Source organism: Myotis brandtii, unplaced genomic scaffold (assembly GCF_000412655.1).
Source record: "Myotis brandtii unplaced genomic scaffold, ASM41265v1 scaffold1028, whole genome shotgun sequence".
In the NCBI taxonomy this organism is placed as follows: domain Eukaryota; kingdom Metazoa; phylum Chordata; class Mammalia; order Chiroptera; family Vespertilionidae; genus Myotis; species Myotis brandtii.
In genome coordinates, this window is record NW_005353448.1 from 497,734 (window position 1) to 513,959 (window position 16,226).

The following is a 16,226-nucleotide window of genomic DNA, read 5'->3' on the forward strand; positions in this document are numbered from 1 at the left end:
AAATAAACAAATGCTCTAGAAGACAGAAGAAAGAGATTAGTTCTCACCAGAAGGATATGGAAAACTGTCTTGGTAGGGGTACCCATGTGAATTGTGCCCCTAAGGATCGATAGTAAGTGGAAATGTGGGAGGAGAGGACACTGGAGAAAGAGTGATGATGAAAGGCAAGGAATAGGAAAGAGCCAGCCATGTTTGGGAATAGCACAAAGTCTGGCTTGGCTGAGGCATAGCCCTGTTAAGGAAAATGGAGAAGGTTAGAAAGAAAATTAGTGAGAAAGCGAGGAGTCATAAATTCTACACTATTTTCTCTAACATGAAACCCCTGGTAGAAACAATCTTTCTTATCTTTATTTATGGAGAATTTAAACACCTCGTAATATGTTCTTCCCTGAATTGAAGTCATTTATGCACTTGTCTTATTTTCCACAAGATGACGATGAGTTCCTCATGAGCAGGACCCACATCTGGTTCATTTTTATGCCTTGAACATACCGATAGATAGCAAATGTGCATTTTTTTAAATGATTAGATAATGCATGAATAAATATATTGGCCATGTCATTTAACTTCTGTGGGACTCAGATACTCCTTTTTACCAGGAGTTTGCAAACTTTTTCTATAAAGGGCCATACAATCAACATTTTAGGCTTCACAGGCTATTTGATCTGTTACAGCCAGGCAATTCTGCTGTTGTAGAGCAAAAGCAGCCCAGACCACACGTAAATGAACAAGCATGGCTGTGTGCCAATAAAACTTAATTTACAAACACAGGCAGCAGGCCCCACTTGGCCCATGAACCATAGTTTAGAGACACCTCACTTATACAAACTTAAATTTAACGCATGATATTGTACAAGTACATTTTAAATGTCAGTATTATATAGAAATTATTTTCTTATGTAATGACAGAACCTAAGCCAAAATTTCAAACAAGGAGATAAAAAATAAAAAGGAGGTATAAATAGGAAAATGTAAATACACTGCATAAAACCTGGTGAATCTGGACCTTTGGGTAGTTCCACCGAATTTGCCCTCTCCCGACACTTGTTACCATTACCATCTGTGTGACCTTAACTCACAATCTCTTTAGGCCTTAAATTTTTTTTTTCTATTTTATTTTTATTCTTAAATTACAGATTACATTCAATATTATTTTGTATTAGTTTCAGACGAACAGCCTAGTGGTTAGTCTATCATATACTTAACAAAGTGTTCTCCCAATATCTCCAATACTAACCTGACACCATACATAGTTATTACAATATTATTGACTATATTCTCCAGGCCTTAATTTTTAATCAGTAAAGTAAATTGGTTAAAATAGATAATTCTAAGATAGAACTCCGTGACCTTTAGAATTGTTCCAAATTAAATTTATAGATTTTAAGTGAAAATTTTATCTAGAAAATGATTACATTCATAAATAATTTTAATCCATGGCAGAACAAAATACCAAGTATACCACAGAAACAAAGTATAACATATTAGAATAATAAACTAAGATAATCTAATACCTAGAATAATAATTGATCTAATGAGCTTTTTGAAACATTATTCATAATCATATTTTAGTATCGGAAAACTAAGGTTTCAGTAACATCTTGAATGTAGTTATAAATACACCAGGAAAATCAGTTTAATAGCAAATACAGGTTAATTCACCTAACCAGGACAGTGATATCAGGAGGATATTCAGATTGTAATAAAACTTTTCCCAAAATAGAGAAGGTAGTAAGATATGATCTTAAATGCCACAATATACAGTAAAATGGAAAAAAAACAGAATCTTATTCTGGCTTCACATTCCAATCACATGGTAAAATAATTAATAAATCACTGAACACCCTGACATATTTAGTGAAAACTGGGATTTTTTAAAGTTAAAAGTCAAAGGCAATATATAATAAACTAGTGTCACTCATTAGGTGTACGGTGATTTTATAACTTTTCCATGTTTACTCTTCAAATCAAGACAGGTTACAAAATAAAAACTCTTTACTTTTCACAAACTATTTTCAAAGAATTGTCTTGTCAGTTAAAATTCTCTAATTCACCACTACCCATATTTACAAAAGTAACTCCATTACACTGCTTTCTGAAATGTAAATTAACAGTTTTTGGTTCATTACAAACTTACCAAACATTTGGCAAATTCTTTGTTTTCTGAAAGGAATCCATACCCTGGATGCACCTTAGAAATGAAAACAAAAGGCACTTTAAATTTTATCATAGAATACAGCAAACAAAATATAGAGTGCAGTTATGGGTTTACTGTTCAAGGGCCCTTGAGTAAGGTTACTTCTCTCACATAGTGATCAGCTCCCACTCACATTCCTGAGTACAGACTCAGATTCCAAGACACGGCCTGTTTTACAATCACTTCATGCACATTACCTTTGTCCTAACCACAATGAGGGCCATCTACCTGCATGTCTACCTGTCCACCTGCATTTGACTACCTATTCAACACAACTCACACTCTCCCTGTTTTCTGAGGCTAACCTTGGCCACAAGTCTAAAAATTTTTCTAATAACTGGTGAATCAAAGAATTATGTTAAAGAAAATCTTTTGCAAGACAGATTTGAAAAACTTTTCATTCCCTTTACAGTACCAGGAACTGCTACTTTCCAAAACCTTGGTTACAAGCCAAGTAACATATTTTATTCCTGACATTAATGTACTCAGCCTTTACCAATGAGCAGTTTCTGAAAAATGTAACCAAAATGGAAGTTTGGTTTATACTATTTCTTTTTACTCTGAATGCTTTTTCCTTCTAACATCTATTCTTCTTTTCCTCCTCACCCCACTTAGCCATCCACCACCTCTTTATGCTATGCTATGCAAGCCACATTGTTACAGTCTAAATTCTACCATCCTGTTCTTATCAAGTGATTTTTGCTTCTACCACACTGGCCAAACATAAATTTAGCCACTCTGTTATCAGTCAGTATTGAATATGTTTCCAGTAAAACAATTCTGCTATAAGAAAAGTCAAATTCCTGAAGAGGCTGGTATCATAAACTAGAAGAAGCTACACATCCAAGATTTTTAAATTCTGAACCAAGGTTTATTTATAAACATGCAACAGAATAATTTAAACTACTGCAGCACAGGATAAAAGCTTCACCCCACCAATCTCATTTTATATAAACATTCAACTAAACATCGCATTCTGACAAGCTACAGTTTTACTTTCATTAACTCAACTAATAAACTGTAAACATCCATAATATGGGTTCACAAATTCAGCTTCTCATTTAAACATACATTTCTTTCAAAAAAAATGTGAAAACTAATTGAAGCACTCCAGGTTAATTGCTGGTGTCAGCTGCTTTCATTCAATTTTAGAGATAACTGCATAGTTTTAACCTTATATATAATTAGTTCTGACATAAAAACACACACAACAACAACAAAACACTATTTCTGATGTCAGAAACCCATCTTTCCTTGGATTCCACTTCATTCAAACAGAATGGGGGTGGGCAGAATTACTGATTCCTCCAAGCAAGTTATATGTAACCTATTGACATAATCCAAGTAAAATCATTACCAATTACATTGTTTATATTTCTTGAAGTATATCTAGGTGTACATAGTTTTTAAGTGATTAAAATAGAATTTAAACTGGGGCCTTTTGGATCCTGTTTATAATACAGAATTTTTTTTTATGTTCTTATTACATAGAAAGGGTTAATACTCAAAACTAATTGCTATTTCTTTTTTTTTCCCCCTAGCAAATTTGGAAATGAACTGAAACTGCTCCCTGGTGTGAAAGCTGAATCCAGCAGCCACCTGCAGGATCAGCGACCAACACTGCCAGATGCCACAAAGCCTTTGATTTCCAGTAGCAAATTCAGCCACATTTAACTCATGTGACATGAACTAACTGCAACAGTATTTTCAATCATTCTTTCTTATTTCCTTTTTAAGATACAAACTCTAGCTTTCTGCTCACTACATATGAAACAGCTGCAGGAGAGAGATTCGTTTAGACTCACAGCTTGGGCCTTGGTTTTCCTGATGGCTTCCAGGATGGCCTCCATGTTGAGGTAGCTTTTACTGGTGGGAGCGGGGCCAACACACACAGCCTCGTCCGCCATCTTCACGTGAACCTGAAGAGACAAACCTCTGCGTTAGCAGATGCTCCCAGCAAAAAGAACTACCTCATCTACAAATACACACAACACTGCAATGATTGTTTCACGTATCATTTATGGAGTCAGATTTCTTTTTGGATATGCACTAAAAAATTACAATGGAACCAATAAGCTCAGGAACTATATTAACCATAAGTTCATGTATTACAAGCCTGATCCACTGTGTAACCAAATAATTTCCATAATATTCCCTACCAATTTGATTAAGTAAAATCACAGCAAATAACTAGAGCCTCCGATTTGGTTCTGCTATACATAAATCTTATATCAAAACTTCCGTGTTACATGTAGGCAGGGTCGCCCAATATTTTAATAACAAGAGCTCATGCCCAGTTCTAAGCTAGCTCCCCAGGAAGTGGGGATAAAGAGAGGGACTGAATGAAGGGATGCAGTGAATGTCCCTGCACAGCATCAGGTCAGCACCATGCACAAATTAAAGCCCAGGACTAAAGAGTTCAATATCATCACACATGAATCAGAAAATTTCGAGAATCATTTAAATACTCTCACATTTAATCCTTGTCTACTTTACCTTTATTCCTGAAAAAAACTGATATGTGCATTAAGTCCTAAATCTACTAAAATCTAAGGAATATATGCTCCATTTTGAATACTACTCACTTTACAATGTTTTAAATCTATTTTTGCTTAATACAGGCTAGGCATTCAATACCGAAAAGAGTAAGCGGCTTCTAAAAGAAATTACTCTTTTAAAATGATGAAGCCGCTCATATTTTTGAAATGGCTTTTCCTAACAGTTTTCCAGTTTAAGGAACTTCCGATCAGTTTCAATTTATTTTATAAGGCAGATATAAAAATTGGAATACATTCATATACCTAGACAGTTGTGATCCACCCTGCTACCCCACCAAAAGACTAAGGTGGCCCATACTTTTGCTTATTGCTTCAGCTGTGAAATAAATTTTAAAGAAGCACTTTGTTTTAAATGAGATCTACAAAAAAAGTAAACCAAGAAAATTGTCTTTTAGAAAGCTCAGATTTTTCTTTATCAATTCAACATATTTTCCAATGAAGTAAAAAATTAGATTATGTATTAAATGGTAAAAGATATGTCTGAAGGATTTACAGAGCAATATCTTAATATGTTCAGTATACACACACACACACACACACACACACACACACACACGCACATGCACATATCCTGCAATCTCTTTAAAAACATCTGCTTCAAGGAAAGACAGCCATGCTCAGGGATCCTAAATATTTCCATGTTCAAAGCAAGGCTCTCCTTGTGGTTGTCTTTGCCTTGTTTATTCCCAAACTCAAATTGCTCCTCCTCCCTCAGACCAGAATGCCCCCTCCTCTATTAACCTGTGCCCAGTTCAGATCCTATTAGTAGCAATTTTTTTTGCTATAACTGTTGTTGTGTCTTTTTCTATAAGACATTGAATACTAAATAATCCTTTAAAAAAATAACACATGATACTGTATAAATATAGAACTCTAAAGATCCCACCAAAAACAAAAATAAGTAAAAATAAATAAAGATCCCACCAAAAAAAAAACTACTAGAACTAATAAATGAATTCGGTAAAGTAGCAGGATACAAACTAAATATCCAGAAACCACTTGCATTTTTATACACCAATAATGAACAATTAGAAAAGGAAACTAAGAAAACAATCCCATTTATAATTGCATAAAAAAACAAACCTTGGAATAAATTTAACCAAAGATGTATTAAAGGATATACAAATAAGTGTAAGCATATAACATGTTCATAGACAGAAAAAATTAACATCATTAAAAGCAATCTAAAGATTCAATGCAATTCCTATCAAGATAACAATGGCATATTTCATGGAACTAGAAAAAAATATTCCAAAAATTTATATGGAACCACAAAAGAACCTGAATAGCCACAGCAATCTTGAGAAAGAAGAACAAAGTTGAAGGACTCACACCAACTGATATCAAACTATACTACAAGGTCATAGTAATCAAAACAGCATGGTACTGGCATAAAAACAGACACACAGATCAATGGAATAGAACAGAGCACCCAGAAAAACCCCCACGCCTTTATGGTCAATTATAACTGGTGCAGCCACTATGGAAAGCAGTATAAAGTTACTTCAAATAATAAATAATAAAAAATGGAACTGCCTTATAACCCAGTGATTCCACTCCTGGGAATTTATCTGAAGAAACCCAAAACACTCATTTGAAAGAATATATGCACTCCTTTGTTCACTGCAGCATTATTTACAATAGCCAAGATTTGGAAGCAGCCCAAATGCCCATCAGTAGATGAGTGGGTAAAAAAAGCTGTGGTATATTTACACAATGAAATACTACTTGGCTAAAAAAAAAAAGAAGGAAATCATACCCTTTGTGACCACATGGATAGACCTGGACAGTATTATGCTAAGTGAAATAACCCAGTCAGAGAAAGACAAGTACCATATTATTTCACTCATATATGGAATCTAATGAACAAAATAAACTAACAAACCAAATAGAAACAGATTCATAGATGCAGAGAACAGGTTAACCACACTCACAGGGGAGGGAGTTTGGGGGGGTTGAGTGAAAAGGTGAAGGAATTAAGCAAAAAACAAACCAAAAAAAAAAAAAACACACCTCATAGACACAGACAACAGTATGGTGATTACTAAAGGGACAAGGGGTGCGGGGAGATAGAAAAGGGTAACGGAGGGATAAATGGTGATGGAAGGAGACTTAACTTTGGGTGATGAACACACAATACAATATATAGATGATATATTATAGAATAGTACACCTGAAACCTATATAATTTTACTAACCAATGTCACCCCAATAAGTTCAATAAAAAAATATTTTTAAAAAGACTGCATTAACCAGGTGGGGATAACGTATTTTAGGTTAAATCCATACTTATTCTATATATATTTTATTTCCCTCCAATATTACCTATTATTAAAGATGCACTTAAAGCTTCATTGCTACTACTAGGTCTTTCCCAGGTACTTCAGCTTCATCTCCGTTAATTTAAACTCCAATAGAACTTAGCACAAATTTTGGCCATTTAATTGCATCCTGCCCAGTAATGTTATTTAGACTGCTTTATAGATTTTATGTCTGTTATAATTTACACATTCTTCTCCCTGATATCATAAGGTCCTGCTAGACAGAAGTTGTGTCTTAAAATTCTTTTTTTTTTAATCTCCTCCAGCACAGTGTCATGTACTAAAAGCTTAACTCATGTACACGTGAATGGAAATTTATTTAATAACTTTCATTGTTTAGCCATTGTCTGCGTGGTAGAAGTCTAACTGCACAAAATTAAACCTTCTCCTCTTAGCAATACATATGGGAACTGAGGGTTGTATGGGGGGAAAGAAATGAAAAGATATATACACACATATATGTGTATATTTATATGTCCAAAATTTCTACAATGAATATGCATCAAAAAGTAAAAAGAAAGAGAATCCTAATTGCATTTTGACTTATACACTCCCAGTCTTTTCTCTAAATATACTTTTGGAACCATACTGCATATATAATTTTGCACCCTCTTGTTTTTTAACATATTGGACATTTTTTCCTACATTATCACAAATTCTTTGTAATCATACTGAGAATGTAGCTCAGTGGTTCCCAAACTTATTTGGCCTACCACCCCCTTTCCAGAAAAAATATTACTCAGCACCCCCTGGAAATTAATTTTTTTTTAATTTTAATAGCAATTAAACAGAAAGATATATGTATTAATGTTTCTACCTTTTTCGTAAAATATAGTAAAGAAAGGTGCAAATTAGAAACATTGAAGTTTGAAATTATAAAACTATTTATTGAACTCAGAATAGAAAGGTAATACAAAAAAAGTTAAAACAAATGCACCTGTGGCCATCACCGCCCCCCCCCCATCGCTGCAGCGCCCACCAGGGGGCGGTAGCGCCCACTTTGGGAATCACTGATGTAGCTCAAAGCCTAACATTTTTGAATAAACATTCAAATAAATTAAACATCAAAAGCAGGTCAAGACTGCCTATGGACTTTACAAAGAAAGGCAAAACACATGCCTTTCTTTGTAAAGAAAGGGTTGGTTGGTTTCCTTTCTTCTATTTCTCAGAAACAAACCTTACTTTATGGGAGAAAAGTATATTAGAAGCTCAACAATCCCACAGTCTAGTCCAGGGTCAGTATTAGCAAAATGCTGGGCAAAGCCATTTGATATGAAAAACTAGAATCCTCTGCTGCTTCAGCTCCCAAGGAGCTATGAATGAGTCAACTATGAAAGGATAGTTTAAAAACTTTTGAAATTCAATTTCAATTTTGCTGTTATTGTTGTACTAAATGTGTGAGGTGATGTCTTTATCTTAATAATACAAAACAAGCTATTCAAGCACTACAAATGCTTTTCTGAAGGATGTCTTACTTGACCAAGCTGACTAGATGTACTTATGTTTCAAAAAGTTCAACATCTTAAAAAATATAAATTCCTTTTTATATAGTTCAAATATATATAACAATCATGAACAGTTTAAACTAAGGTAAACTAATCAATTGACTAAGATATTGCTGGATATAGTTTCAAAAAGAAAAACAATTTAAATACTAAGATTCAAAGTAAAGCAGTCTTCATAAACTTTTCCAATAGGAAAGTTTCCAAAAGAAGTTTTTAAAAATTATTAGTTTCTTCCTCAAGCATTTAATTTTATATTTTGAACACTTTTATTCTTTAAATAAAGAGAAGAATATTACTTGTATCATGGTGTGTTTTTCAAGTTACAGGATAAAAAAAAAGTCATCCGCCCTAACCAGTTTGGCTCAGTGGATAGAGCATCGGCCTGCGGACTGAAAGGTCCCAGGTTTGATTCCGGTCAAGGGCATGTACCTTGGTTGCGGGCACATCCCCAGTAGGAGGTGTACAGGAGGCAGCTGATCGATGTTTCTCTCTCATCGATGTTTCTAACTCTCTATCCCTCTCCGTTCCTCTCTGTAAAAAAATCAATAAAATATATATTCTTTTAAAAAGTCAACCTTATTGACATCTTAAAAATGAATTTAAATGCTTGGATTAAAAATTGTACCAGAATTTTAAAACTTTGAATTTGTGGAAAATTTTCTATTAGTCCATTAGATGCCTAAGATGTGCTGAAAAGATACTGTGCTTGGTCCCTATCCTTATGAAATAAATTGGATCTTACTGTTAAAAAGTAGGTTAGACCAGATCTGAGTCAAAGTTTTTAAATACCTTCTAAACTAGTACAAACCAAAAAGATAGGGAACACAAGCAACTTTGAAGTTGTTTTCATGCTGTGAGATTTCTTGAAATCTATCACTTCAACAAGATCTGTAACTACATGGGCATTATTTACCATGACCATGAATATTTGAGTTTTCCTTGTGATATCCTTCAATGCAAACACTGGAGGATGACAAAATAAAGATTAAATGTGTTCTTGCCTGAGAACAGCAGTGACTCACACAATCTGACCAGACTTCAGTATGCAGCAAACCTAACCAAATTCTCTAGCTTTACCAACAAACACAAATTATCCTTATAGACTGAAAAGTTAAAGAAAGGAATGCCAAGTGCATCAATCTTGATTTGAAGAACTGGAAGGAATTAATTTTCAAACAACCAGATAAAATCCTACTTTTAAGAAGAAAAAAGAAAAGAATCCTTCTCTCTACTTTATATAAAGTGTCTAAAGTCTCAAGAGCAATTTGATCCCTAGAAAATGGACTTTTTTATGTCAGTAAATATTACATTTGCTCTGATTTCATTTTGTAAAACTAAATGTGTAGCGTCATGACACATTTATTCATGATTACTTTTGTATGACAGAATTGGGGGGGGGGGGGAGAAGGTCAAGAGTGCCACTGTTGAGAACTCCTGGTATACACTTTTATATAATGTATGTAACCATAAAAATATGAAATATTTTAGTGTGGTATTTTTAAACCATTAATAGCATTATTATGCTATATGTGTCATTCTACATGGTCTTCTTCAATCTTGTATATGTCTTAGAGATGTTCTCTGTCAATATGTAGAGATCTACCTCATCCTTTATAACTACCAAAGAATGCCCAGATATGGCTCTACCAGTTTCCCAACCATTCATTCCCCCTGCTGATGGACACTTTTCAGGGAGGAATCACCTGACTGGATGATCAAAATGAGGTTTCCTAACCAGACTTCCTGTCAATTGCCCCAGGGCCCCTTCCTGCTCTGGATCGTTCTCTCCTGGAGGGGCTCCCAGCTTTTGCAACCATGTTTTAGACTGGGGTTTTCTATTGAATGATCCCATCAGCTATCTCTCTTTCAGAAATTCCTCAGTTTCTAGGACCATAATCTCACCTCCATTTTCCATCAGAATATTGGTTTGCTATTTTTCTTTTGTTTGTTTTAAATGTTTCTCTTCCTTGAGAATTTGGGACAGGAAGTGAAGTCCCAGCAGCCTGAATTAGAAGTAAGGACTTTTTTTAAAGTTTGCATTTCTTACCAGGAAAAGATAGCATGTGTATTTTATTTTAATTAAAAAATCAAAAATTGTAAAGAAAAATAATATAGTTTTCTAAAACCAAACAGTTAGTTTACCATTGTCATGAATGACATCAACAAATCCTAATTGAGAATCTAATCTGATATAAAAATGGGTATATGAGCCCTGGCCGGTGGGGCTCTGTGGTCAGAGCATCAGCCTGCGTATCAGAGGGTCTTAGGTTCAATTCACAGTCAAGGGCACTTACCTGGTTGCAGGTCCAATCCCTGCCCCAGTTGGGCACGTGTCGGAGGCAACCAATCGATATATCTGTCACATCGAAGTTTCCCTCTCTCCCTGTCTCTCCATCTCCCTTTCTCCCCCTCCCTTCCACTCTAAAATCAATAGAAAAATGTCTTTACTCCTTGGGTGAAAATTTAAAAAAAGGTAATGTGAAAGTGAGCATACAGTTCTTAACTTACTACAACCATAAATACACACGTTACCATGCCTCTAGTCATGCATTTTAATGGTGGATATCTTTCTCATAGTACCTATTCTACTTATCAAGGCATTCAGAGAAACTCCAAAAGCTGGCTTTCTAATCCAGATTCCACTTCCCAAATTATCCAGTATTGCTCCTGTGTTCACAAAAGTCATAAAAACCCTTGATTTACAGTCTATGATTGGTTGGTTTCTCACCAAGAGCTTCAGGTAAATATTAAAAATAACAAAATCAACCACTCAAATGCTCCTCTCTCCTGAAAACTCCTGGTACTGTATAGGGGAGAAAAAGTAGTTTAATGAAGCTGTAACTACTTGTCTTTTATTTCAAAATTTAACCTTTCTCCAAATCCAATGTCTGGCTGGCTTAGGAAAGAATGCTTAGTGCAATTATTGGCATGTCTTTTCTGTGTGAAAGAGTAAATAAATGTATTTAACATCTGGACAACACAAGATAGACAAACCCTATTTTGATAGAGGTGGCAGCTGGCTCTATGGACAGAAAGAACTAGAAAAAAAGCTGCCCCACCAAAACAAAATTTGTATATAATAGAAAGTCCAAGAAAATAAATAGCTGAGTATTATTTACACACTCAAAGTAATCAAAACATTTCCCCTAAAAACATGAGTTCCTAATTCCATTTATGCCATACTGGTCTCTGCTTTCCACTATCTTTTTTTAATTTAAATATTCTATGTGGTACCCACCATATCCCTTTACCATTAAATAAACCCTGAACACTTCCCGTTCCCTTTCCTGACTCATTCTATTTATCACAAGCACATTGCTACAGCAGGATATAAAGAGACTGACAAATCACAGTCCCCTCCCCTCCATGAGTTCAGTCAACTACAAATAACGGTATTCTATACCAAATGCAAATAAAAGTAATAAAGAAGAGTATATACAAGTTGCATGGTTTCATGAAGAATCGGTTATTGAAATATAAAACTGGATTTCTAATAAATGGGGAAAAATGAGAAGGGAATTAGCAACAGAGAAAAAGCACATTCAAAATTGTAGAAATGTGCCCTGGCCATTGTGGCTCAGTTGGTTGGGCATCATCCCATGCACCAAAAGGTCGCTGGTTCAATTCCTGGTCAGGGCACATTCCTGGATTGCCAGATCAATCTCCAGTAGGAGGAGTGCAGGAGGCAGCTGATCAATGTTACACTCTCAGGTCTATGTTTCTTTCTCCCTGTCCATTCCTTTAAAAATCAATGAATTATATTTTTAAATGTAGAACTGTGCAAGGCCCTAGCCTATTCAAAAATCTGTGAAATGGCGTGATATTAAGGTGGGTAAGAAGGCACTGATGAGAGAAAATGGTGAAAGAGAATGACAGAGTAGAAGGAACCAGGTTGAAAGGAATCTTGAATGCCATAGTAAAGAGTTGGGACTTTAACCAGGAAGTCAGTGGTTCTCAATGTTTATCTTCTATGAAAAGAAAATAACGTTCATAGGAGGAATGTTATATACTCCATCATAAAGAGCAGGCTGCTGCATTTGAGCCATTTCAAGCAATTAGCTGTAAACACTCAATTTTCTCTCCCACTAATCTCAGAAGAAGCTTAACAAGTAGTTCTCTTGACAATGAAAACTTCTTTCTTTTCCTCAAATGTTACTAACCAAACTTTTCCCGTGATTATTGGATATATAGCATAATATACACGGTACAAACACCCATTCAGCTACATCAAATTCCTTTCCATAGTTGTTTTAAGAAACACACTGGCCATTTTAATTCCAGGTAAGATGGAATAAGCATATTTCACCCCATCTGTCCCACTGAATGCAACTATGAAATCTGAACTGAAAATACATGGATCAACTATTTGCAAACTCTGAAAAGAAAGTAATAGGTAGATCAAGGGAGAACAAAATTCAAATTACTGTAAACCAGAAGTGAGTTTTAACATTTTCCTTTCCTCCATGATCCCCCTGCCCAATCAACAAAACGTAATATCCAGAGTAGGCATTGGGGTGCTGACAGAGAGAACTCCAGGAAAAGCCCTATACTTCTGACTCAAGAAGAAAAGGGATCTCCTAACACAACACTGCAGAATCCCCCAAGGTTGTTGGGTTTTGGAAGGGGGAGGAGTGTTCTATTTTGTTTTTATTTTTGTTTGCTTATGTTTTTATTGATTTCAGAGAGAGGAAGGGAAAGGGAGAGATAGAAACATTGATCAACTGCCTCCTGCATGTCTCCTATTGGAGTTCAACCCAGGCATGTGCCCTGACCAGTAATCAAACTGGTGACCTCCAGGTGCATGAGTTGACTCTCAACCACTGAGCCACACCAGCCAGGCTGTTATGTTTTGTGTTTAAGCTCAATTACTTTGTGCCCCAGCCCTGAAGTAATTCTATGACTACAGCAACAGGTGGCAGAAATGGAAGCCTGCAGGACCCAAAAAATTCAGAGAGAGCATTCTTCTCCATTAATGAAGCTGCAGTCCCAAGAGGGAGGGTAAATATCCCCATTGTTTTTGTTTATTTGCGATATAAGAAGAAATATACATTTGGTCTCTGCCCCCAGTTTCTGACACAGAGCTCCTAAAATCCTTGTAATTTCCTAATAGATAGGTGTACTGGGAGCATCTTTTGTTCTAACATTTGATCTTTGACCCAGTTCCTGCCACAAGAGCTGCTAAGACCCTTGGAATCTCAGGAGTGATAAGAGTGTCTTTCTGTCTGGCAGTAAAATGACTGGTGGCCCTTAGATAGCATAGGATGGGGGCTGGTCTCCAGAAAGAAGGCTTGATTAGAGAGTTGGAACTAATAAAACTAAGAAAGAAGAGAAATGGAATCTTATGATATGCTCAATCAAAACCACAAAAGCCAATAAAAGAGTGGAAGACTAAAATAAGAACAAAGAACAAGGGCAACAAATAGAAAACAGTTAGAAATACAGTTAATATTAATCCAACCATGTCAATAGTCACTTCGGATGTCAATAGTCTAAATGCACCAATTAAAAGGCAGAGATTGTCACAGTGGATCAAAAAACAAGACCCAACTACATGTTGCCTATAAGAATCCCACTTTAAGTATAAAGATACATATAGATTAAAAGTAAATAGATGGAGAAAAACATACCATGCTAACACTAATAAAAATAAAGCAGGAGTTGCTATATTAATTTCTGACAGAGCAGACTGTAAAGCAAGGAAAGTTATAGTTGATAAAGAATGGCATTACATGATGATAAAGGAGTCAATTCTTCCAGAAGACATAACAATCCATAATGTGTGTGTGCCTAACAATAGAGCATAAAACTACATGAGGCAAAAACTGATAAAATTGCAAGGAAACACATAGTGATCCATGGTCATACCTGGACCTCAACACCTCTCTATCAGAAATGGATGGATCCAGCAGGCAGAAATCAGGAACACATGGTTAAATTCAACAATACCATCAATCAACTGGATATAATTGATTTCTATGCACTACTTCACCCAACAGCAATATACACTTTCTTCTACACTGAACATTCACCAAGGTAGACCACATTTTGGGCCATAAAATATACCTTAATAAATTTAAAAGAATAGAAATCATACAATGTCTGCATAGTAGAATTAAAGTAGAACTCAGTAACAAAGATAACTAAAAAACCAAAAGACAGAAAGATTAAAGAGTAAACAACAGACTTCCAAATAACAGATGGGTCAAAGAAAAAATCTCAAAAGAAATTGTAAAATATTTTTAACTAAATGCAAATGAAAACACAACAAATTTGTGGAATATAGTGAAAACAATGCTTAGAGGAAATTTTATAGCACTGAATGAATATATCAGAAAAGAAGATCTAAAAATCTAAGTTTCTGCCTTAAGAAACTAGAAAAAAAAAAGAGCATATTAAATACTAAGTAAGCAAAGAAATAGTAAGAATTTAAGCAGAAATCAATGACATTGAAAGTAGGAAATCAATAGAGAAAGTCAATGAAACCAAAAACTGGTTCCTTAAAAAAAATTAATAAAATTTATAAGCCTCCAGCAAGGCTAACTAAGAAAGAGAGAGCAGACACAAATTACTAATATCAGAAATGAAAGATGAGATATCACTACAGATCTCATGGAATTAAAAGGAAAATAATGGAATATTAGAAACAACTCTATGCCCACAAATTTAATAACCTAGATGAAATGAACCAAACCCTTGAAAATTCCAAGTTGCCAAAATTCACACCAAGAAAAATAGACCTATATCTACCTGAGAAATTAAATCAATAATAACCTTCTAACACAGAAAGCACCAGGGCCACATTGTTTCATTGGTGAATTCTACCAAACATTTAACTAAGAAATTATACCAATTCTCTACAATCTCTTTCAGAAGACAGAGAAGCAGAAGGAATACTTGCTAACTCCTTTTATACAGCCATAATTTCCCTAATACCAAAACCAGACAAAGACATTACAAGAAAACTACCAACCAATATCTCTTATGAGTATTCCTGCAAAAACCCTCAAAGATACCAGCAACTTGACTACAACAATGTATTAAAAGAATTATATACCATAAACAAGTGGAATTTATTCCAGGCATGCAAGGCTGGTTAGACATTTGAAAATCAATGTAATCTACCACATCAACAGACTAAAAAAGAAAAATCACATGATCCTATCACTACACGCAGAAAAAGAATTTGACAAAATCCAATACCCATCAGGACAAAAACTCTCAGTAACTAGAAATAGAGGGGACTTTCTCAACTTGACAGAGACTATCTACAAAAAAACTGCAGCTACGTCATATTTACTGGTGAAAAACTCAAATATTTCCCATAAAGGTTAGGAAGAAGGCAAAGATGTTCCCTCTCACTACTGCTTTTCAACATCATACTGGAAGTTCCAGCCAATTCAATAAGAAAAGAAAAGGACTAAACGGTATACAAATCATGCCCTAGCTTGTTTGGCTCAGTGGATAGAGCGTTGGCCTGCGGTCTGAAGGGTCCCGGGTTCGATTCCGGTCAAGGGCACATGCTTAGGTTACAGGCTTGATCCTCAGGTAGGGGGCGTGTGGAGGCAGCCAATCAATGATTCTCTCTCATCATTGATGCTTCGGTCTCTCCCTCTCCCTTCCTCTCTGAAATCAATTTAAAAAAAAA

At 35.2% G+C, this 16,226-nt stretch overlaps 1 protein-coding gene across 3 annotated transcripts in view; it reads right to left on the reverse strand.

The window, feature by feature from the left end:
- Positions 1–16,226, reverse strand: part of PCCA (propionyl CoA carboxylase, alpha polypeptide) — a 335,923-nt gene that overhangs the window by 292,060 nt on the left and 27,637 nt on the right. For all 3 annotated transcript variants that reach the window (XM_005856400.2, XM_014536076.1, XM_014536072.1), the window contains exons 4-5: positions 4,003–4,116; positions 2,138–2,191 (exon numbers count right to left, since the gene is read on the reverse strand). In XM_005856400.2, the coding sequence (XP_005856462.1) occupies positions 2,138–2,191; positions 4,003–4,116 (168 nt within the window). The remainder of the gene's footprint in view (positions 1–2,137; positions 2,192–4,002; positions 4,117–16,226) is intronic.